The 25621-nt window shown below is 40.7% G+C and overlaps 1 protein-coding gene across 4 annotated transcripts in view; it reads left to right on the plus strand.

The window, feature by feature from the left end:
• The window catches only part of phkb (phosphorylase kinase, beta), a 318068-nt gene that overhangs the window by 111871 nt on the left and 180576 nt on the right, over positions 1-25621 (plus strand). For all 4 annotated transcript variants that reach the window (XM_034185351.1, XM_034185355.1, XM_034185336.1 and 1 more), the window contains 3 exons: positions 3786-3866; positions 12197-12312; positions 19944-20007. In XM_034185351.1, coding sequence (XP_034041242.1) covers positions 3786-3866; positions 12197-12312; positions 19944-20007 — 261 coding nt within the window. The remainder of the gene's footprint in view (positions 1-3785; positions 3867-12196; positions 12313-19943; positions 20008-25621) is intronic.

Raw genomic sequence — 25621 nt, forward strand, 5'->3', positions numbered from 1 at the left:
TCATGGAGGGGTCTGAAATTTTCATCTTAGGTGCATGTCCACTGTGAGAGACATAATCGAAACCAAAAAAATGCGGAAATCACAATGTATGATTTTTTTTTAATAATTTATTTGTATGTTATTGCTGCAAATAAGTATTTGAACACCTGTGAAAATCAGTGTTAATATTTGGTACAGTAGCCTTTGTTTGCAATTACAGAGGTCAAATGTTTCCTGTAGTTTTTCACCAGTTTTTCACACACTGCAACAGGGATTTTGGTCCACTCCTCCATACATATCTTCTCTAGATCTTTCAGGTTTGGAGTTTCAGCTCCCTCCAAAGATTTTCTATTGAGTTGAGGTCTGGAGACTGGCCAGGCCACTCCAGGACCTTGAAATGCTTCTTACGGAGCCCCTCCTTAGTTTCCCTGGCTGTGTGTTTGAGGTCATTGTCATGCTGGAAGACCCAGCCATGACCATCTTCAATGCTCTTACTGAGGGAAGGAGGTTCTTTGCCAAAATCTTACAGTACATGACCCCATCCATCCTCCCTTCAATACGGTGCAGCCGCCCTGTCCCCTTTGCAGAAGAGCACCCCCAGAGTATGATGTTTCCACCCCCATGCTTCACGGTTGGGATGGTTTTCTTGGGGTTGTGCTCATCCTCTAAACATGGTAAGTGCAGTTGATTCCAAAAAGCTCTATTCTGGTTTCATTTGACCACATGACCTTCTCCCATGCCTCCTTTGGATCATCCAGATGGTCACTGGTGAACTTCAAATGGGCCTGGACATGTGCTGGCTTGAGCAGGGGGACCTTGCTGCCCTGCAGGATTTTAAACCATGACAGCATCATGTGTTACTAATGTAATCTTTGTGACTGTGGTCCCAGCTCTCTTCAGGTCATTGACCAGGACCTCCTGTGTAGTTCTGAGCTTTCTCAGAATCATGCTTACCCCACAAAGTGAGATCTTGCATGGAATCCCAGACCGAGGGAGATTGACAGTCATCTTGTGTTTCTTCCACTTTCTAATAAATAATCATAACAGTTGTTGTCTTCTACCAAGCTGCTTGCCTGTTGTCCTGTAGTCCATCCCAGCCATGTGCAGGTCTACAGTTTTGTCCCTGGTGTCCTTAGACAGCTCTTTGGTCTTGGCTATGGTGGACAGGTTGGAGTGTGATTGATTGAGTGTTTGAACAGGTGTCTTTTATACAGGTAACAAGTTCAAACAGGTGCAGTTAATACAGGTAAAGAGTGCAGAATAAGAGGGCTTCTTAAAGAAAAATTAACAGGTCTGTGTGAGCCAGAACTCTTGCTGGTTGGTAGGTCTTCACATAGTTATTTGCAGCAGTAACATACAAATAAAGTATTAAAAAATCATACATTGTGATTTCCGGATTTTTTTTAGGTCATGTCTCTCACAGTGGACGTGGACCTAAGATGAAAATTTCAGACCCCTCCATGATTTTTAAGTGGGAGAACTTGCAATATCGCAGAGTATTTAAATACTTATTTTCCTCACTGTATATATATGGCCTTCATAGCAGCCTCCAGCTTGTCTGTACATATATGGCAAGTTGGCTGGCCAATCAAGTCCAGTCATACCAGGGTCACAAACCATTTGCTAGTGTTTTTGCCAGTGTGGGCAGGTTCCAAGTCATGCTGGAAAAGTAAAGCTTGTCAGCATATGAAGCATGAAGTGCTCTAAAATCTCTTGGTAGGTGGCTGTGGTGACTTTGGACTTGATAAAACACAGTGGACCAACACCAGCACAGGACATGGCACCATAAACTATCACTGACCAGAAAATTCACACTGGACTTCAAGCAACTTTGATTATGTGCCTCTCTGTGCTTCCTACACCTTGATTTCCAAATTAAATGCAAATTTCCTTTCATCTAGCTGACTTTGGACCACTGACATTGTCTCAGGTTCAGGAGTGGCTTGACACTAAGAATGCAATACCTGGAGCCCATTTCCTGGATGTGTGTGCAGCTGCTCTTGGTGCACTGACTCCAGCTTCAATCCACTTCTTATGAAGCTCCCTCAAGTTCTTGACTCAGCTTTGCTTGATGGTCTTAAGTATGTTTTCATTCCTGCTGCTTGTGCATCTTTTTCTACCACACTTTTCTCTTCCAGCCAACTTTCCATGAATATGCTTTGATTAAGTTGGGCCTTTCAGCAGTGACCTTCTGTGTCTTGTCCTCCTTGTGGAGGGTGTCACTGAGTGTCATCTGGACAACTGTTAAGTCAGCAGTTTTCCCCATGATTGTGGTTGTATTTGCTGAACCACCCGAGTGATTCATTGTATTTATACTGCATCCATAGCGAGTTACTCAAACTTGAAATGAAATACAGTGCTGCCAAAAAGTTTGTGTACCCTTGAGCTTTTACACATTCAAATTTTGTAATACATCAAATAAAAAAAGAAAAATCAGGCTTCTTTAAATTAATATATCTAAAATGATGCTGTTTAAATTCAATTTCCATGTCACTGAATATGACTTGGACTTTTATTTCCATCAGTCTCTGGGAAATACAGACAGTATTGTGTTGTGTTGTAAGTGCACACATATAATGAGCAAAGTGCAACTTTTGCCTGTTGCATCACCACACACCGCTTCATTGTGAAGTGGAGCAAAGACGGACTTACAAACAACAAAACGATCACATCTGGGCTTTAGCCTCTGATGAACTGTTGCTGAAATGTCATGTAATAAAGTTTGTCTGCAAAACTCAGTAACATAACCACAGCTCCAGCTGGCATCCCAGTCAAACTGAGCAACTGGGGGAGAAGATATGTGACCAGTAATCTGATGGTCACTCTGGCTGAGCTTCAGAGAATCGCTTCCAGAATCACTTCCAGAATGGCAGCCATGACTGCAGCACTCTGGTGATCTGCATTTTGTGGTGGAGTGGACAGATGGAAGCCTGTCGGTAAAATACACATGAAATACCAACTCTCGGTTGGAGTCTGCAAAAAGCAGTTTTCCACGAAGGATAAATATATGAATATATTTGAAAACATAGTTTCAGAAAAACAAATATGAAGGGGTTTGAAAGCTTTTTGATTGTACAGTATGTACAAGTAGCGCAGGTAGCTGAGTGGGATAAGAAGTTGGCCACCAACATGGAGACACTCGGCTTATAAATGAGAATGATGTACATCTCCTCCAAATTAAGAAATTATAGTAATCAGAAGAATTTCATTACCTCAGGCCAGGGAGGGATCATTAAAAGATTTGGATGTTACTCGTAAGTACAACTGAAACATGATTGCACAAGAGGATGAACAAACTTGCCAGTTGATCGCTCAGTGAGATGTTTTCTTTTTGAGTGTCACAGCAAAACACCCTGAAAAAAATCTTCTTCCTTTCCTCTGCTTCACATGCATAAGCAGTTGGAAAATTGACACATTTTTGAAGATGAATATGCATGAAACTGGAACTAAAGTAAATTATTACTCTGTCAACAATTGTATTGACAGAGGTCAGTTAAATGTGTAGCATTTCGATTGGATCAGCATTTAATTTGAGTAGCCAGTACAGGCAGGTAGAAGACTGAGAGGGAAACTACTACTGGATACCTGATATTCAAATGTAAAATACCTTGTGCATAAATTCTGAATTCTCCTCTGCAAGACTTATTGAGTAAAGTGAATTACTGATAATGCAAGTGGATTAATAGCTAACAGCTCTGTGTACACACTTATTGAAAATGTAAAGAGAACTTCACTGACATATTTGGAAACAAATGTTCTCAGAGAGAATCTTATTTGTTCTGCTGTTTCCTCTCTCTCTGCTGCAGATTGATGCAGTTTCTCTGTTTCTGCTCTACCTGGTGGAGATGATCTGCTCTGGTCTACAGATCATTTACAACACTGATGAGGTAAATAAGACCCCTATATATATGACTGTTGGGCTTCTTGATTCTGAACATTATACAGGTCGTCTTTGACTAATGTTTTCAACCACCCCAAACCACTTCTTTTTTTTTTTTTTTGTTAACATTGAATGCAAGTGTAGTTTTTTTTAATGTGATTAGTATTTTATTCATATATCTATAATTAGGACTGGGCAGTTAAATGATCTTCAACCGAGATCATTATCAAATTCATATCAGTGTTGGTGTTAAGACTTGTACAATTTTACTCTATGGACAGATTTTTCCTCTTGCTTCATTTCATATCTGTGGAGTGAGCAACTATTCAGTGCTTCTGATTCAGCAGAGTCATGGTGCACATTTATAGAAGCACAGTAATTCTCTGCTTCATTATAAGCGTGCAGCAAGTGTATTTATTCACTCAGATCATCAACAGTGCATGTCAGTCTTGCTCTATTTAATGAGCTCAGTTCCAGTGTAGTCATAACAGGCAGCATCTGTTATCACTCACTGTTACCATGATGATTGCAGTGGAGCAAGTTTTAAAAACATATTTTGTTCTCCTTCACTTCAGATGTGCACCAGGTCTGTTTCTGACAGATGACATATGTGATATACCTTTCTGACTGGCTAACCAGGTTGCGTTTGCCACATAAATAGAGGATTCATATCATGATAGGCAAGAACTGTTTCAATTTTTAAACTCAAAGGTCAAAGTCAGCAAAAATCTTGGAATATTAAAAAAAATCCCTATCCTTTAACATTGAAAGAATTCTCATAAAACTATAACTGTCAAAAAGTTTCTTTCATATTTGAGAGCATTATGTAGGATGGTATCCTTTATCGACTGACAATGTTTGATCCGGCTCTGATCCGGATTACAGATTTTGTTGCCATTTAAATTTAACATTGACAACCCAATGTATATTTTACATTATATCTGAATCAAACATGCCCCAATCACTCTCATATTTGAAGGTGAGGTGCACACTGGCACTCACTATCACCTGACAAAGTTTGATCTGGATCTAATCTGTATTGTAGATTTTGTGGACATTTGAATTTAATATTGAAAAGCCCATTTGGTGTACATTTTGTGTTATTTCTCAATCAAAAGTGCCTCAATCACTGTCATTTGTGACAATGAGGTATAAATTGGCACTCAATGAATAGACTAAGTTTGATCCACATCTAATCTGTATTGCGGATTTAGACGATATTTGATTTTAACATTGAAAAGCCATTTTGATCTATATTTTGTATTATATTTTACCTTATGAAAACACAATTCTAATAGGACTTTGACTGTGAAAATGTTTTCCAAGGTAAAATTTTGTGGAATTGGAAACTAGTGTTGGTGGAGGTTTGCACTCTATGAGCGCGACACTCTAGCTCTTTCTGTGACCTTATTACACCCTTACCGGTGGCCCTTATTTAAGGATGAAGGCACCAAATGTTGTACATGCTGGATGTTGTGAAAAAAAATAGTTATTCCAGACATTGTTCAGAAGAACAGTGTACTTTGATGAAAAAATTGATTAGGGAAGGGAAGGCATCTAAAGAAGTGCAGAAAATGATAGGCTTCTCACGTAAAATTATCTCAAATGCTTTAAAATGGCAACCAAAACCAGAAGGATGTGGAAGAAAATGGAAAACCACCATTTTATTGGAGAAGAAGGATAGCCAGAATGGCAAAGACTCAGCCAATGATCAGCTCCAGGGTGATCAGAGAAGGTCTAAAATTACCTCTGAGTACTGTAATAATTAGAAGATGACTATGTGAAACCAAGCTATGGACAAGAAGCTCCCACAAAGTCCCATTGTTGAAAAAACTGTTGAAAAAATGTACTGAAGAGGTTACATTTTGCCAAAGAATGCACTGACTGGCTTAAAGAGAAATGGCGCAGCATTTTGTGGACTGATGAACGCATGGTTGTTCTTTTTAGGTCTTGGGCCTACATAACCTCCAAAAACTGAATTCAAGCCACAGTACACTGTGAAGACACTGAAGCATGATCATGATATGGGGATGTTTCTCATACTATGGCGTTGGGCCTATTTATCACATACCAGAGATCATGGATCAGTTTGAATGCATCATAATATTTGAAGAGGTCATGTTGCCTTATACCAAAGAGGAAATGCCCTTGAAATTGGTATTTCAACAAAACAATAACCCCAAACACATCAGTAAGTTGGCAGCATTTTGGTTCCAGACCAACAGGATTAATGTTATAGAGTGGTCAGCCTAATCCCAGGACCTTAATCTAATAAATTTGTGGGGTAACATCAAAAATGCTGTTTTTGATGAAGAATGCACTGTCCTGTTTGTAAAGCACACTGTATACACACTGAGCCCTCAGTGTAAAGTGTATCAGAATTTTGTTTCCTGCAAATAGCTAAAAAAAAAAAAAATCTCCTCATTTCTCCTCAAAATCACTCCGCATTTTTAGACAACACACCCATGGGTGTACAAGTGAAGAATTTACATCCAAAATGCTATTAGCCCATTTTTTTTTCAATGGGGAGAAATGCAATAGGAAATGTGAATTCACAGAAAAACACATTAGAAAATGCAAACATCCAGTAACTAAAAAGAAAATGAGTGCAAATTCTTTCATATTTTGCACATTCTTAATGACCTCAGCAGCTACGTGCATGTTGGCCTCAAATAATAATTTCTGGTTTTGGACTTACAGGTCTTTGCATCTGAACTCTTTAAGTGGAGGTACAATTCATAGGATATTGCTGGTGGACAGGAAAACTACAACGCCTTTGTTTGGACGTTATCAATGATTGGTGAAAGTCAGAGCCTTTGTGGGCTTAATAGTTTGGCCTAATACTGTGAGGTTTTGAGAACTGTACTACTGGTAATTTCAAATATAATGCATGAAATAATATCCGTAATGTGGTAATTTAATCTTTGCAAGAGCGTTTTTAGGAAGTGGTGGCCTAAATGTTTGATGGTAACATCCCTTTACCATTAGGAAACTGTCCATGTATTTATGATTGTCATGATACACTTGATGTTCAGCATCAATCACCTGATAGATGGTAATCACATTTTTACCCTTAAAATCATGTAGTTTTAGATCGGTAAATTAAAAATTGATGCAGTTAAAGGGAGACGTGAGAGTTTGTAGCACCAGTTAGATATACTGTACTTTAGCTCTCAGAGGACATCCTCCAGCAGTTTAATGCAGCTTGAGTTGTAATAGCCAGGTACATTATCTCACTTTTATTGCTTAGCTCACATTTGCTGAGCCACTGAGTTGACTTTGAATAAGAAGCGAAAAAAATCATTTAGTCAGCTTAAAAGTTCTCACAGGAATTGTATCAGTGTATTTGTCAGCATACAAAACCTTAGGCTGTTAATGAAAATGTGTTTTCAATGGTTTCGTTTACTTTTTACGTGCCTGTCTGGTGTTGTTTGTTTGTTCCTCTTTGCCTCACCCTTTAAAAATAAACAAGGCGATGTGTCTTACATTTACATGCACTGGTTATTTATTTCTCGGCCCAGTTAGAACTTCATTAATTCAGTTAGTTTTTATAGTCTGCTCATTTCCCACTTTGTTTAACGCTGTAGAGTTGTGAAATTTGTACTGCTGGTAAAAAAAATATTCCATTTGTTTATGAGATTGGGCTTATTTTAAGAAAGCAGAGGCCTGGTAAAACATGATGTTGCCAATTATTTAGGACAGACACTACAGTTTTTTTTACAGAAAACAGTAATAATCTCTCATTTCCTGTCATTTCTCCATCCTGAAGGCGCGAATAACGTGTTCACGCCAGCATGCCTGTTTTTGCAGCAGTAACTGTGCGAATTTAAGCAGTGCTTATTGGTTTATGTAATTAAGAGGCAAAAAGGGGCCACTCTAAATTTCCAACATCATTGTACTAATGTATGTCAGACCCCGTCAGACTGTTGAGAGCGATTGCTGTTGGAAATGCAGCAATCACCTTACTGCAGTATTGGTTATTTGTTTGCTACAAGCTGTCACTACTTGTGAAGTCTGTTGGCATTTACTTGACTGAGCTGGAAGCTGCATTGCAGCATTTTTATTCATTCATTTATTTATTTATTTTCAGGTGATATAGAAATGTAACTCGTTTCCTGTGAGAGGAGACAGCCAAACGTGTGTATTGAAGTTCTTTTTGCTTATTGCAGGTGTTTCCAAGTGCCCCCCCACCACCACCACCACCAAAAAACCCCAATAAATAAAACACACATAAAACTGTTTGATTGCAGCGACATGGGTAAACACACAAATGCATAAAATGCATATAGCGTGCTCTACATGTGCAAGCCTCCTCCATAACAAGCAGATCTGGCTTGTAGCTTTGTGGCAGGGAGACGGAGAGCCTCGTTTGGTTGGTGGGCAGTCACATTCATTAAGATACCATTAAGATACTAAGAACTTGCCCTCGTTAATCACTTCACTCATAAAGCCAGAAATAACAGAGCCAGCAAACACTTCTCTCTTTCTTAACTCCCTCTTTCCTTGTCCTGCTTCCCTGACTGGCCCATTTAAGTACCACACAGGTTCTTTCTCCTGCTCTCTCCTTTTATTTGTCATCTCTGTTTTTTCTCCCTTGCTTTGTTGTTTTACATTAAAGCTTCCATCACTCAAACTGCTGCTTTCAGGTCTTCTGAATGATTTAAGACCTTTAAGTCATCACATGCTTTATTGCTTTCCCTTTTAGTTTCTTCGTTTTGCAGATGTATGTTGATCAGAAATGCAGATTCTTCCAATTCCCCCATTTCGTTATACTTGTGCAGTGACAGTTAAAGATATTCTGTTTCTGACTTCTGCACTATTGCTGTGTGTACAAACTGGAAATCAGGAGTGTTGGGTTACTGATTGATAAAACAATCAAGGGACTGCCGTGGCTTTCCACAATTCGACTTTTTTGTTACATTAACAAAGGCCTGAAGAAAACCCTACAAGAGAGAGTGGACTCCCAGGGAAGGAGCTAGCCCAACAAGCAGGTGGCTCCACTTCAACACGGACTGGACTGGAGTGCTGTCAGAGAATTCTCAAATACCATACTAGGACTGCCTTCCTGACAACCATGCTGGCTTGTTTTCAGTTTTACCTGGCTTGAGAGAGACTGGAAGAGCCAGACTTTGTGGATATGAACAAGAAACGTGTTTTGAAAAGTTGAGTTATAGAATGCGCAAAGAGGGAGGCATGGAAAGGACCGCATAATGGCAAAAGGAAGATGGATGTTACAGAGCAACAAGAAGGATTATAAAGGAAATGCATATCTACTGGGATGAAAGACAGCATGAGGCCAAAGACAGGATTTCATATAGGCTGATTGTCTTCACAGACTCCCTTCAGGAGGTCAGGTCTGGGAGTATGTGGTGTTCTCACTCTTCATGCATCCACTACACTGTGGAACTGCCCTGGATTCTCAGATAGCAACCAATCGGTCTGTCGCTACATTCTGGAAATAGCCATCTCTCTGCCACACCCAAGTGATATGTCCATTATCCATCTTCATCTTAGGTTGCTTGTAAGCATCCATGTTTACAACTATACTATTTTCAGCATCGCCAAACATGTCCAGTGACTAAAGTAGTCCATAAGCTCTTTCCAGGCGTGTCATGACCTGAAAAGTTAAGGTCTCTGAGACATTAATGTCTATGCTGAGATAGAGATCACTCTGTCCTGTCTGAAGAGGCATAACAACTGCCTTCTTCTAACATGATGAGGTGATACAGTTTCCCAGATGAAAGCAAAGATCCACCTCCTTGAAGAACGTCAGCCCCAATGGCACAGATATCCATAGCTTTTCCCACCCTAAGCCACATCACCACCTTTGCAATCTCACTCAAATTTGGTGGTCCAGCTGACTGGCAGATTAGCCACCACAAACTCCAGCACCAGAGATTTCCAACATCCCAGCAGGTGGATCAGCCTTGTATAACTGTCAAAGTAGGTGTCCCAGCAGGACGGTACAGCAGAGCCATCTGTCAGAATGGTGCAGTCACCCAGCTGCGACAAAATGGAGTAAGGAGAGAGCTGGGAATCACTGGACGTGTGAAAACCGTTTCAGTGCCAAGCTAAATTCTCAACAGCCTAAGTAAAATGAATTAAAAGCTCTGCTCATGATTGTACAAGCATGCCCTCATTTATGAGCTGGAGATGGCTGCTTTATATTTCAATGTGTCAAAGAGAAAGAGAAATTCTGCAAAGAAGCCAAACTTGGTGCCAGTCTCAAGCCTAGATAAATACAGCGAATTGGCATCAGGAACACTATTCGATTGTGTAACTTTTGCAAAAACCATGTGTGGTGAGAGAAATGCATTCTTCAGCAATGTTGATAGAAGTGGGAAAAGATGAAGGTAAAGAAGATGCTGTTGAGAAGAGTTCCAGCACTTTAGAACTCATCAGGGGAGTGTGCATTAAGCCATGTTTTAATGCCATGTGGTGTGGTGTGGCAGTGTTCCTTTGTTTGTTTTGTGCACTTAGCAACCTCTTCCCATTGTGCATTCCACCCAGGAAAACTACCAGATCAAATACACTACAGTTCTGCGATGGCGCAACAGCATTAGCAAATGCAGAAATTTATAAATGTAAAAAAAACAAAAAAAAAACAAAAAACTTTTGCATCAGTTCAACATGTAGCTGTATCAAAAAAGTCTTGCAGGTTCAATAAATGTGTACAAACAGAGAGTTCAAATATAACCTCCAGCACATGAAAGAATAATTTGAGTACATCACTGCTGCAAATTCACAGTGCACCCAAACACAAAAAAGGTCTGCAAAGTTCCACAACACATATGAAATTTAAATAATAATTTGAAATTTGAATAATAGCGATCTCAGAACCTTCTTGCTGTGAGACAGCAGTGCTAACCACTAATCCAGCAAAGCACTGAAAAAAAGCCCTGTAATAATAAAAGAATAAATGTTAGTGATAAAAAGTACACTACAACAATGCACAAAAGTCCCGAAGTAAAGAGCTGGTAATACAGAAAAAAGGTGTGGGTTATACAGTGAGGAAAATAAGTATTTGAACACCCTGCATGTCCACTGTGAGAGACATAATCTAAAAAAAAAAATCTGGAAATCACAATGTATGATTTTTTTTTTTTAATAATTTATTTGTATGTTACTGCTGCAAATAAGTATTTGAACACCTGTGGAAATCAATGTTAATATTTGGTACAATAGCCTTTGTTTGCAATTACAGTTTCCTGTAGTTTTTCATCAGGTTTGCACACACTGCAGCAGGGATTTTGGTCCACTCCTCCATACAGATCTTCTCTAGATCTTTCAGGTTTGGAGTGTCAGCTCCCTCCAAAGATTTTCTATTGAGTTCAGGTCTGGAGACTGGCCAGGCCACTCCAGGACCTTGAAATGCTTCTTACGGAGCCCCTCCTTAGTTGCCCTGGCTGTGTGTTTGGGGTCAATGTCATGCTGGAAGACCCAGCCACGACCCATCTTCAATGCTCTTACTGAGGGAAGGAGGTTGTTTGCCAAAATCTCGCAATACATGACCCCATCCATCCTCCCTTCAATACGGTGCAGTCGTCCTGTCCCCTTTGCAGAAGAGCACCCCCAGAATATGATGTTTCCACCCCCATGCTTCACAGTTGGGATGGTTTTCTTGGGGTTGTTCTCATCCTCTATACATGGTAAGTGGAGTTGATTCCAAAAAGCTCTATTCTGGTCTCATCTGACCACATGACCTTCTTCCATGCCTCCTCTGTATCATCCAGGTGGTCACTGGTGAACTTCAAACGGGCCTGGACATGTGCTGGCTTGAGCAGGGTGACCTTGCTGCCCTGCAGGATGTTAAAGCATGACAGCATCATGTGTTATTAATATAATCTTTGTGACGGTGTCTTCTGGGAAAATGGAATCATCCATTTCCTGATTGTCTGTTGCATGCATTTTACAAAAATGTGTGGATTTGCAAATCTCCACAATGTCCCAACAAAGGCTAGTAGCTGAAAATGGTTGAATCTGACGAATAAGCCAATCAGTGTCCCATACCTACACGTGCATGCAGTACATTTTGGGCACTCGCTTTCATTTGAACTGAAAATAATAGCACCAATGTTGGTACATGCCTCCTTAGTACTGTGCTGTCTGTAGGGCACTGAGCCTTTTAATATTTTCAGTGATAATATAATGCATTCTTGACTTGCAAAAATGCCTTTATCTGCTCCCTTGGTCAATGTTGAGGAAAGGCCAATTTTGCAACCTTTCCTGTGAAAATGCCTTTTGAATAGTTTTGCTATATTTCCACCATTTGTTTGCATCTGTGCACATTGCAGCCGCTCACAGCGCACTGTACCATTCTCTGCTTGATGTATTCAGGTTTCCTTCGTCCAGAACCTGGTGTTCTGTGTGGAAAGAGCCTATAGGGTGCCTGACTATGGCATGTGGGAGAGAGGCAGCAAATACAACAATGGCAGTACTGAGCTTCATTCCAGGTGAGCAAGTGCAATAAAGCACATGCATTCACAAGGGCCAAAACAGGGTATTTCTCACATTTTTAAATGAAATAATTACCAACAATTAGCAGGTTAGGCAATCAGCAGCATTTGTCTGTCTGTAGCTGGCAGAGTGGTCGAGGTCAAGAGCAAGAACTATCACACGTTTGTGTAGATATGAATTCTGGCTCTCTTTTTTTTAAATTATCATTGTTTAAAACAGTTATAGGTGCCCTTGTCTTGTTTAAAGCTTAACTACACTCTAATTTAGACTCACTTTGACCATCAAGCCATTTTAACAAGACAGGAGTCGCAAAGTTCACTTACTTTCAGATGTGAACCTCCAGCTAGATGCACAAAATTAGGTCCCGCAGCGAGAGCTACTTTTATCTGCTTTGCACACACAGCAGTCAGAATATTCATTGAATCCCTAACAGGCTCATCACCGGGCAGAAGGAAATACAGAAGTGATATTTTAGCTGTTCGCTGACATTTATTAGTTGGCTTTGACCAGTAAAAGGTGATTCTGCATAAAACACGGCATGTCTTTTTCTAAAAAGCATGTAATAAATTTACAAGATTTTTGCACTGAGTGTTCAAAATGCAATTATGAGCAGTTGAGAAGCATTTTTCCAGCATTTTTATTAATTTGTTGGCAGTATATTAATAATTAAATAGCTTTGGCAGGGCTTAAAGCCAAGCTATTCATTCCTGCCAACACCTGCTTAAAGTGCCTGTCCACAGTGATATTTATGGATAAGACAATCTGCAGTCTCAGTCCACCCAGCTATAAAAATGGATACCGGCCTTTGCTGAGGAAGTAAATGTGAGGCATCATTGCAAAGCACGATTGGCATCTGCTAGATGGAAAAGAGCTAAAGAAGTGCAGTTCTTCTTGTAATGACAAATACCACACTGTCCATAATGCAAGGGTGGAGCACAACAAACTGTTATGGATTGTATTGCTGATATCAAACAGTGGTTGTCATCAAACATCTTGCACTTAAATGAAGAAAAGACTGATTGCATTGTTTTTAGGGATAGAGAAAAGCCTGGGTTTTGCATGATGCCTTCTGATTTTAAAACTGCTGCTAAGAATCTTGGGGTAACATTTGGCAGTGTTTTAAAATTTGACAGACAAATTAACACAGTAGTCAGATCTCTCTATTTCAGTTTCACCTTTTAACAAAAGTCAAACCTTTTCTTAGCCACTTGGACATTGAAAAAGCTATTCATGCTTTTATCAGCTCTAGACTCAACGACTGCAATGTGCTTTATACTGGCGTTTCTCAGTCTGTGATGAATCATCTGCAGCTGGTGCAAAATGCTGAAGACTGCCTCTTAACTAACGCTCACAGAAGTTAGCATATTACCCCTATCCTCTACTTTCTGCACTGGCTTGCCATCCACTGTTGAATTAAATTTAAATTGTAATATTTGTTTTCAAAGTACTTCATGGTCATGGGCCACCATATTTGAATGAGTTATTGGTGCTTCGTGACCAAGGCAGGGTTCTGAGGTCATCCAGTCTCTGTCTGTTGGAGGTCTCCAGATTGAACCTGAAACATTGGGGTGACCGGGCTTTCTCAGTTCCAGGACCGAGACTTTAGGACAAGCTCCTTCCGATCTATGTTTTTGGGGTTTTTTTTTTTTGCAAATTTATTAAAAATGAAAAAAAAACTAAAATCACATCAAATTAAGTATTCACTCCATTTGTGCAAAACTTTGTTGATGCACCTTCAGTAGCAATTACAGCCTTAAGTCTTCTTGAATATGGTACCACAAGCTTGGCGAACCTATCTTTGGGCAGTTTTCCCCATTCGTCTTTGCAGCACCTCTTAAGCTCCATCAGGGTTGGATGGGGATCCTGACGAGCCTCTCAGTTTCTGTCACTGAAAAATATCCCCACAGCATGATGCTGCCACCACCATGCTTCACTGTAGGGATGGTGCCTGGTTTCCTCCAAACGTGACGCCTGACATTCACAGCAAAGTGTTCCATCTTTACTTCATCAGACCAGAGAATTTTGTTTCTCATGGTCTGAGAGTCCTTCAGGTGCTTTTTGGCAAACTCCAGGTGGGCTGCCATGTGCCTTTTACTAAGGATTGTCTTCCGTCTGACCACTCTACCATATAGGCCTGATTGGTGGATGGTTGCAGAGATGCTGCAAAGATGGAAGGTTCTCCTCTCTCCACAGAGGAATGCCGGAGCTCTGACAGAGTGACCATCGGGTTCTTGGTCACCTCCCTGACTAAGGCCCTTCTCCCCCGATTGCTCAGTTTAGATGGGCAGCCAGCTCTAGGAAGAGTTCTAGTGGATTCGAACATCTTCATTTTACTTATGATGGAGGCCATTGAGCTCATTGAGACCTTCAAAGCAGCAGAAATGTTTCTGTTCCCTTCCCAAGATTTATGCCTCAAGATAATCCTGTCTCAGAGGTCTGCAGACAATTCCTTTGACTTCGTGAATAGTTTGTGCTCTGACACACTGTCAACTGTGGGACCTTATATGTAGACAGGTGTGTGTCTTTCCAGTTCATGTCCAATCAGCTGAATTTACCCCAGGTGGACTCTAATTAAGCTGTAGAAACATCTCAGGAATGATCAGTGGAAATAGGATGCACCAGAGCTCACTTTTGAGCTTCATGGCAAAGGATGTGAATACTTATGTACATGTGATTTCTTGGTTTGCTTTAATAAATTTGCAAAAAAAAAAAAAAAATAAATAAATAAAAATAATAAAAATAAATAAATAAAAATAATAATAATAACATTGTCACTATGAGATATTGTGTGTTGAAGTTTGAGAAGAAAATAAAATAATTTAATCCATTTTGGAATAAGGCTGTAACATAACACAATGTGGAAAAAGTGAAGTGCTGCAAATACGTTCCGGATGGTCTCCTTGTGTTTTCAATAATTTGGCCACTTTTGTTTCATAACATCCTCATGACAGACAACACAGAAACACCCTTTATTCTTTTTAAAAAAATTTCTCAGGGGTGAGGGGACATTTTGGACCTCGCTGAGTCGTATGGCACCCCTTTTGCATGTTCAAGATAACATGCTCATAGGAAGGTAGGACCCAGAATGTCTGTCAAATATTATGTTGCATGCAAGCTTAAGAGACTGTGGAGTTTCTTCTCAACATGGTGCCTCAGCAGGAGATTTCACTGATTAGTTCTTATGAAATTAATTGAAGTCAATTAATAAAGTCAGGCGCAGATGCTTAGCTTTCCATAGCCTGCAGTGTAAGGCCCTGTCACACCTTGACGATTTAGCCACTGTATGCCAACTGTCTTAAAAAATGCTGGCATAAGTCCAATAAGTTAAGGATAAGTTTTTTATAAGTGAAGAGCAAGTTGAAGCACATTGAAACACACTGAAGCTCGCTGATATACATCCTGATAAGCTGAGGTCCTCAAAAAATTTTGGGCATGCTGAATATTTTCAACACATGCCAGCGTGTTACTCATACGTCCTGCACATGCTGGACATAAGTTGTAAGTAAGTTATGTTATTGTTGGGACATGTTTCTTGTAATTTACTCATAAGTTTAAATCTGTCCATTAATGCTGGCCACTGATTGGCTGAAAGCTGCGGTCCATAGGCAGAACGACTGTTTCATTCACACACAGAGTAAATCTGACCTGTTCATTTCAGTCCAGTTCACCATCACAGACGGACATGAATCCACATGAAGCTCCTGATTTTGAAAATGACGTCTGAAAATACTTTAATTTGTGGCTGGAAACGCAGCGTTGCAAAGCAAGTCCCTTGGTGTTTTTTCTGCTGCAGGTGCATTTCTCATGCCGGTGTCGTGCTGTGATCACACAGAAGCATGATGATTTAAACTTTTAAAGCACCGTCGCTGTGGTGTGATCATCAGATGACCTGATCGATCAAGGGTGATCACACCTGATTAATGCGCTGTTTAAACATTTAAAGCACCGTCGCTGTCGGTGATCACCACACCGACAGATCACACAGCACTTCATTCAGATCACACCTGATCGCAATCGACTGGCACTTAAAAGTTTAAATCATGACAGCGTTTTATTATTCAGGTCTGTGATGACCTGATCAGTGGATCTGATCAGGTTAATCAGCAAACCTGATCAGATCCGCTGATCAGGAAGCAGCCAAGCTCTAAGTGTTTAAGGTATGCACTAACTAAAAATAAAGACAGTTGAAATGATAGTTCATTCAACTTTTACTTGGTAACAAAGTCGTCCATTGAAGAGGAACGTATTTTTTAGCACTCTAATGTAACATTATAAAACATTAGCATTGTCACATTTCCTATAACAGCATGACATAACGTTACAGCAAACACATAACATATGTGTGCTAAAGCTAATGAAATCGTCATCATTAATGTTAACGTTTACAGCAGCTAGCTTACCGGGACAACTATCCCTCTTCGTCACATTCAGCCACAATGTGCTTCCTTCTCAGATGCTCCTGCATTGCCGTTGTACTGCCGTGGAAGGCAAATTCCGCCTTGCAGAATTTGCATTGCATGTTTTTCACTTTAATTTGGTTAAAATGCTCCCAAACTTTAGAGCTACGTTGCCGGCAAGCCATGATATTGTTTGGGCATAGCTTTTCCGGTGACGTCACGGCTGAAAAGATTTTGGTCTCCCTTGGTCCTTTTGTTGGGCCCATGCTGGCGCCCTGTGTGCTTCCCTTGGGTATGATGTTGCTTCCTGTGCCTTCGTGGGGGGATTGTTGGGGGGTGCATTCTGGCGCCGCCGGGCTGCTCCCCTGTTGGTTCGTCTTGCTGCCCCGCTGGCTCTGGTGGCTGCTCTTCACGGCCCCTGTGCCCTTCCGCTGCCCTTTTTCTTCTGGTTTCTCCTGGGGCCCTGCGTCCTGCACCCATTTCTGTCGTTGCTTGCAGCCGACCGTATGGCTTCTGACGTGCCGGAGTGGTCCATGTCATATGGTAAGGTTCTGTACTTTTGTCTTGGCCGAACACACCAGCCACAGTAGTGATCGAATATTTAGCTGTGATCTGGGTCTCTATGTGTGGATGGCAGTGTGTTTGTGGCCGTCACCACAATTCAGTTTTGGGTGCTCTCAAGGGGATCAAGACTCTGGTGTCCTACATTAGGGTATGGATGCTCACTAATTAGACAACAGACTGTTCATGTGTGGTTGTTTGTCCTGGTATGTTGTATGGTTGGTGCCCTGTTTCCTCTGTGTCTCACTGCACAGTCATTGCCTTCACCACTTGTCTTTTGTTCTTGTCTGTCTTTGTGTTGTTTTGGTGGTCGGCCCTTCCTGATAGAAGTTGTCGGTTGGCTTTAAGTAGGACGTTGTAGGCTGATCGGGAAGGGCGGATGGGGGTCACACACGCACACCACATTCTATCACGCACTACATACCTTCTGTCTTGCAAGAATAAATTGCATATATGTATATTAATGTTTATAAATGGTTCTGCCAGTGTGGCATTTACCATTATATATGCAGACAGGGGAGAAAAAAAAGATTTTGGTCTCATCTTAAGACATTAGTGCTGTTATCCAGTGAACTCTGGTCGCAGTGAGTATTTGTAAGGTGCTTCTTGCTTTATCATCCAAGGTCAGACAAAAGTTTCTTTGTTCTCATTCAGTTGATAAAGATCCCCAATTTATACAATTGCTTATCTCCGGAAGCTTGTGGGGTTTTTTTTTTCCCCTTTTTGCCAAATCCCCCCACCCCCACCCCCGGCTCCCTTTCCCTCTCTCTCTCTAGCAATCCAAGGCTGCTGGCAGCAGCTTTCCAAGATGTACCTGCAGTAAAGACACTGCATTTCACATGTTCTGTATTCTCTCCTTGTAGACATGCTGTGGATTTCTACACTTGGAGAGACAGTTTGATATATGTAGGGGCATAATTCCAATTAATATGCTGCACACAAGTAAGCAACTGTCATGAGGGCAGATTTTAAATGGCTCAAAGTAAACAAGGTTTATGTAAATGATTAAATTTAGCAGGCTTGTTTAGTTCCAAACTGCCAGTGGGCAGAAAAAGCTCAGTGGTAATGTGTTGCTTTTATCAGAGTATTCATTTGTCCATATAAAATGAAATGCTTCCTCGTGTGGAGCTTGCACATTCGTGTTGTCTCTGTGTTGGTTTTCTTAGGTTTTAATTCACGTGAAGTTGGTGGCTGTTACTGTAAAATTATTCATCCACTTCAAAACTGCAAGTGATTGGCGACTGCAGTGGTGTCATCTCCATCAAGATCTGATCCCACTTAGTGCAGCAGATATTACTTGGGGGAAAAATACTCCTTACTCTTGAAAATGCTGTAAACCACTGATATTTTTGAAAATTGCAGCCATTTTCCAACATGGCTACCATGCTTGGCATGGATTTTTTTTTTTTTCTTTCAGTGAAAAATATGCAGAGACTATCTGAATATTAGTAATCCTAGTGTCAAATTGTACCTTTTTTATCGTGGAAATCCAAAATCTGAACTCTACTAACAATTTCTCAACTGAAGCAGAATGGTTTCAGTGTTCTGTCTACCAGTATGTTGACTTGGGTTTAATTCCCACTCATGCTACTTCTCTGTGTCTGCTGACAGCACACTTCATCCCTGTCTACCACACTGTATATGGGTACCAGCCTTGGCTGGGTAATTAACTGGCCTCTTATTCATGGGAAGTTGAAGACTCATGCTATGTTATATGGGGATAAGCACTGCCTCATTGGCCTCAAGGCCATTGAGGTAGTGTATAGGTCATACTTAATTGTGAAAAACCTACTTTGAGACACCAATACCAAGATAATCCACCTTTGTAGATTATATATTTTGATTATATATTGGGTCAAACATTCAAAATGTCTAGTACTGCCCGTTATAGGAGATTAGAATATTAAATAATGTACTGCAAGGATAGGCGTATGTCATGGCTTAGTGTAGCAACTCGTGGACTAACAAACTGCAGCAACATTTTCATCACTGAAATTTTCAGCTCCAACTGTCAGCTGTAACTGTTGCGTCATGTTGTTTTTGTCCTGTTTCCTGACTGCACTTCTTTTTTGCACCTGCAGTCTCTGTTCCATGTCCCCATGTGTGAGATAATCACCACTGCTGGTTGTTCTCATCACAGTCTGTGTCTTTGTGTAACTGCATTATTCACTGTCATTTACATTTATGCATTTAGCAAATGCTTTTACCCAAAAATGAGTTACAGTTGAGGGATAATGTAATACAGAACAAGATTCAGCAAAACTTTTCCCCCATGCAGCCAGCCAACCTTTCTGTATTTGAGGCATCAACTCAGGCTTCACTAATTGATTTTTAACACATTTTGTTATGTCAGCAGCTCTCCCAGCAGTCTCCAGCCAACTTTTCTGGTTTTCTATCTTTGCTAAAGAAGTGATGGCAGGCTTGAAATAAAAACAAAATGACAGTGAAATTGATTCACGCATAGTGTGCATTGCAATTACAGTGGCCAGTGTGAAATTCGGGTTTTTAAAAAGCTCAGTTCTCTGCCAGAGACCAGTCTTTGACTTGTAATGTTTCTCTGCTAGGTATTTTTTTTTCCACACTTTGACATAATATTACAGTATGTTAATGTAATTATGTTCACTTATTGTGTGTTTTGCGTAATGTTCAGGTTTTTTTCCCCTCTACAGTTCTGTGGGTCTGGCTAAAGCTGCTCTAGAAGCTATCAATGGATTCAACCTCTTTGGAAACCAGGTATTTGAACCAGAATTTTCTTTCACCAAAACATCAAATCTAGGCTTGCATCTCAGATATATTTTCTGGCAAGTTGTAGCAAAACTTTAGGTCTTCTTTTTAAGAAAATCCTTCTCTGTACCAGGTCATCATGAAGCTGTATAACTGGTGATACAAAATACAAAACATGCTCTGCGTACAATTTCTCCAATCACAGCCACAGAAGCTTAGAATTTCTTCTGGGTTCTCTGGGTGTCTTGGTGGCTTTCCTCACTCTTCTCCTTCTTGCACAGTCACTCAGTTTTAGAGAACTGTCTACGCCATACAGATTTACCATGGAGTACCATGTTGTTTGTATTTCTTAATAATGTATGCAAATAAGGTTCAATACATTTTCAGTGACTTGGAAATGTTCATGTATCCATCCCCTGACTTGTCTGAAGAACACTGGCAATAAAACTGATTATTTAGATGTATTTTACCAAAGCACTCATCTTGGCTTTTATATTTTTAATTAATTCATATCAAGTTGTAGAGATTTCTTTCCAGTTCAAGTTTAAGGAAGATAATTTTAGATTTTTTTTATTTTTATATTTTGTAAGTTTTGTCTTTGAAATGACATAAACAAATTAAAATGTGTGAATTACCAAGTGTTCCATTACTTTTGGAGGGCACCGTACATGGAAGTGGCCCCATCGTGGAGGCTGCTATGTTACACCACCATGTTGATACAATCACCTTGCTTACTCTTTCTTTTGCATTTGCAGCAGAAGCAGAAACTTCGCCCACATGAAAACTGGCTTAGGCATATCCGCAAAAGTTTTGTATCATATAGGTATACAAGGAATTTGATCCAGTGTTGTTGGTGTATAAACAACTGCAGAAAGGAAATGGATAAGTAACAGTTCTATAAGAAGTAAAAGAGTCAAATAGGCAAAGCTATATTCACTGTGAAATAAATACAACGTAACTGTTATACAGTTAAACCCGTGTACAGGTGTACAGTACCTTTCAGTGCAGGGATGGCCAAGCTATACTTTGTGGAAGTGGGGGTGGGGGGAGGCAGGGTAAGTGGGGTTCTCTGGCATTATTTATTAGTCTAGCTGCAGATGGAAAGAAGCTGTTTTTGTGTCTTGAGGTTTTGATCCTGATGGACCTCGGCCACCTGCCAGAAGGAAGGGTGACAAAAAGTTTGTGACCTGGGTGACAGGGAAGTCAGTGATCCACTTGCAGGTGGGGCCAGGCACACCAAGCTGAGAGAGCTTGTCTTGCTGCAGGGCTAGGATGATCATATTGAAAGCAGAGCTGAATTCCACAAATAGAATCCTGGAGTAGGTTCCTGGGGAACCCAGATGCTGAAGGATGAAGTAGAGGGCAGTGTTGACAATGTCTTCTACCAACCTGTTGGCTCTGTCGGCAGACAGAAGGGAAGACAGACTAAGGAACATCACATGAGATATAGTCACATAGTTATTCACGTCGGAACCAATGATGTCAGGATGAAGCACTCAGAGGTAACAAAAATGGACATAGAGAGGACTTGTGACCTTGCCAGAAAGATGTGTCGGCATCGATTAATAGTCTCTGGTCCCCTCCCCTCCCGGGGTACTGATTAGGCGTTTAGCAGGCTGACTTTGTTAAATAGGTGGCTGGCGCAATTTTGTAGACAGCAAGGCTTTAGCTTTATTGATAACTGGCCTTCGTTCAGGGGCCGCCGTGGCTTGCTGATGGTAGACGGCCTCCATCCTACTGGGGAAGGTGCCGCCATCCTGTCTGCGAACATAGATAGAGCTCTACAGGGAGGGTAACATTAGGAATTTACAGCAGGCCACGGAGCAGGTGATTAGAGACCCTGCAAGGCTTATGACAAATGTGGGTGTGAAATCCATTAGCTTAGCATGGAAATTAGTGCAGAAAATCCACTATGGTGATAGTTTAGTTTATCTGCCAGTGAGGGAAATTCAACAAGTTGAGACTGTGGCCTGCTTCCATAGACATGTCCATAAAAATCATAGAGGAATATGCTTTGCAAACTTAATACCCATTACTACATTGTATGATGTTGAAATTGAAGATAGCCCAGTGGTTGTTCCAGCAATTGAAAAGATTTTGTGTCTGCTACCTGCAAGGCTCGTGGAATGTCTCAAACCTAAACCTACTTCTAGGCATCTTATACATGCTAGTCTGGAACCACCCCTAAATCCAACTGTCAACCCCACTGAGGTTCTTAGTCTGGGTCTCATTAACATAAGATCACTGTCCTCAAAATCCTTGTTAATTAATGATCTAATTATTGATCATCACTTAGATATGATTGGGTTATGTGAAACCTGTCTTAAACCTACAGCTGTCCTCCCCTTAAATGTTTCCTGCCCACCAACATATACATTTAGTCATGTCCCTCATGATGCGAAGCAAGGCGGGGGTGTTGCTCTCATTTATAAATCAAGGTTTAGCTTATTAGCTGTTGGGGGTCACAAATATAACTCGTTTGAGCGTCTGATTCTCCGCTCTGCTCAGGATATTATGCATTGCCAAGGTCAAAAGAATAAAAATCAGCCGTATTACTTTGTCACTGTATATAGGCCTCCTGGCCCATATTCTGAATTCTTAGATGAATTTGGTGTGTTCATCTATAACTTGTCAACTAGTGCAGATAACATTCTGATTATTGTTGACTTTAACGTTCATATAAATAAGCCTTCTGATCCCCTCTGCAAATCATATATGGAAATTGTGGATGCATTAGGATTTCGGCAATGCATTCGGGACTCGACGCACATTAGTGGAAATACCCTGCATTTGGTTCTCGCACGTGGTATTGCTGTCACAAATATTGACATCATGCCTCTTACATCAGTGGTCTCTGATCACTCACTTATTAAGTTTATAGTTTCGCTGCCGTGTTTAGTGGAACAACAACCTTATATATCACTACGACGACGCATCAACTCCTCACCAAGACTGGATTTGAAGTTAGACTGCCTGATGTCTTCGCTTCACATTTGGCAAATACCCAATCAGTAGACAGACTTATGGATAGTTTAAACTCAGTGCTCAAAACTACACTTGACATGATTGTGCCACCTGTATTAAAACCGAGCTCCCCCAAAACACAGTCACCTTGGTTCAGTGATTACCTATGTGACCTCAAGCATAAGGCTAGAGGTCTAGAACAGAAATGGCATCGTTCAAAATTAGAAGTATTCCACTTTGCGTGGCATGATGCTATCTTGGACTATAAGCATGCACTACTGGCTACAAAGCGGACCTGTTACTCTGATTTGATCAACAAAAACAAGCATAACTCAAAGTTCTTGTTCAACACGGTGGCAACACTTATTCATGGACAACCACCTGTAGTTTGCTCTCCTCTTACAGCACAAGATTTCCTGGATTACTTTGAGAAGAAAATTGAAGACATTAGGTCAAACATATCCCAGCATGCCTTAACCCAGCCACTACACCCTGCTATTAAGGTGGGCACCATGACTGAGGTATTACGTAGATTTACAGAATTTGATACTATCTCACTAGGCATGCTGGCGAAACTCGTAACGTCAACAAAAAGAACAACCTGTTTATTTGATCCTATACCAACAAAACTGTTTAAGGACCTGTGGCCCACTCTTGGGCTGACTGTGCTGGAAATTTTTAATCTTTCTTTAACTTCTGGATCTGTTCCTAAATGTTTCACATCTTGCAGTGATTAAACCATTACTTAAGATACCTAATCTTGACCCCAGTGTATTGAAAAACTATCGGCCGATATAAAATCTATCATTTTGCTCTAAAATTCTAGAAAAAGTGGTGTCACGGCAGCTTGTGGACTATCTTACTGAGAATAATCTCTTTGAGCCACTGCAGTCTGCTTTTAGAAAATCTCATTCCACAGAGATGGCTCTCACTAAAGTGGTGAATGATCTTCTGCTTACAGTGGATTCGGACACCACTACGGTTCTGGTGCTGTTAGATCTCAGTGCTGCATTTGATACCGTGGATCATCATATTCTACTTGATAGGCTGGAAAATCACTTTGGGATTACTGGGAGTGCCCTTGCATGACTGACGTCATACTTGACCAGTCGGTCTCACTGTGTTTTGTGCAGTAACACTACCTCTAACCTTAGTGACGTGAAATTTGGGGTTCCACAGGGGTTCATCTTAGGCCCCCTGCTTTTCTCCCTTTATATAGCACCCCTTGAGCACATATTGCGGTGTTTTTGGGATTACCTTTCACTGCTGTGCTGATGATATTCAGCTGTACATGCCGATAACTGCTGGTAATCTCATTCACATAAAATCCTTAGAAGATTGCCTTGCATCAGTGAGAAGTTGGAGGTCCAGAAACTTCCTTCTATTAAACTCTGATAAGACTGAAATGATGGTTCTTGGTCCAGTGAGACATCGGCATCGATTTGACCAGTTAACACTTAGCTTAGGCTCATGTGTCATACATCACACTGACAAAGTGAGGAACCTTGGGGTAATTTTTGATCCTACATTGCCCTTTGACCTCCACATTAGAAATATTACAAGGACTGCTTTCTTCCACCTCCGAAATATAGCGAAGAGTCGTCTCATCCTGTCTATGGTTGATGGTGAGACCCTGATCCATGCGTTTACCTCTTCTAGATTGGACTACTGCAGTGTTCTATTTTCTGGTTTACCGCAGTCCACCATTAGGGCTTTCCAATTGGTTCAAAATGCTGCAGCCCGACTTTTGACATGAAGCAGAAAGTTTGACCACATTACACCCATTTTGGCATCTTTTCACTGGCTTCCTATCAGATTTTAAGGTTCTGCTACTAGTCTATAAAATTGTTCATGGACTGGCACCTCCCTACGTAGCTGACCTAATTAAACCTTACGTACCGGCCCGGGCTTTGTGTTCTCAGGGTGCAGGACTACTTTGTGTCCCTAGGGTGAATAAGTAGTCTGCAGGTCATAGAGCTTTCTCTTATCATGCCCTGTTCTGTGGAATGATCTCCCTGTGTCAGTAAAACAGTCAGATTCTGTGGAGGCTTTCATGTCCAGACTTAACATGTACTTATCCCTTTTGTATGGCTAGCATACTGGTATAGTTTTGTTTTACTCTTTTTACTCTTTTAATTCATTTTATTAGGAAACGGAGCGTGCTGCGGCCTCAACTTTACCTAAATTCTCGGTCTTTTAGTGAAGCTTAGGGCTAGTGGCTGGCGATCACATTAATAATTCCTGTTTTTCTTGTTGTTTAATGCTGGCAAATTATGCTGTATTTTTTTATCCTTCTGATGCCTGATTCTGTTTTTTTTCCTCTCTGTTTAAGCTGCAGCGCCATCCAGAGATGGAAGTTGTATTTGTGCTGGAGACCCTCCTGTCCTGTGCACCAACATTTCCTGTATATTCGTTTTGTGAGTTGTTTCTGTGAATTGTTCTGTAATTTATGTCTGTAGCATTGCCCAAGCAGAGAGTCACCCCTTTGAGTCTGGTCTGCTTGATGTTTCTTCTTCATAGGGAGTTTTTCCTTACCACTGTTGCTCTGGGGGTTAGTAAGGTTAGACCTTACTTGTGTATAGCCTTGGCGCTATATAAATGAAAATAAATTGAAATTGGAAAACAAAAGATGAGGTTGCACTGCCATCTGATCGTGTTC

This window comes from Thalassophryne amazonica, chromosome 2 (assembly GCF_902500255.1).
Source record: "Thalassophryne amazonica chromosome 2, fThaAma1.1, whole genome shotgun sequence".
NCBI lineage: Eukaryota > Metazoa > Chordata > Actinopteri > Batrachoidiformes > Batrachoididae > Thalassophryne > Thalassophryne amazonica.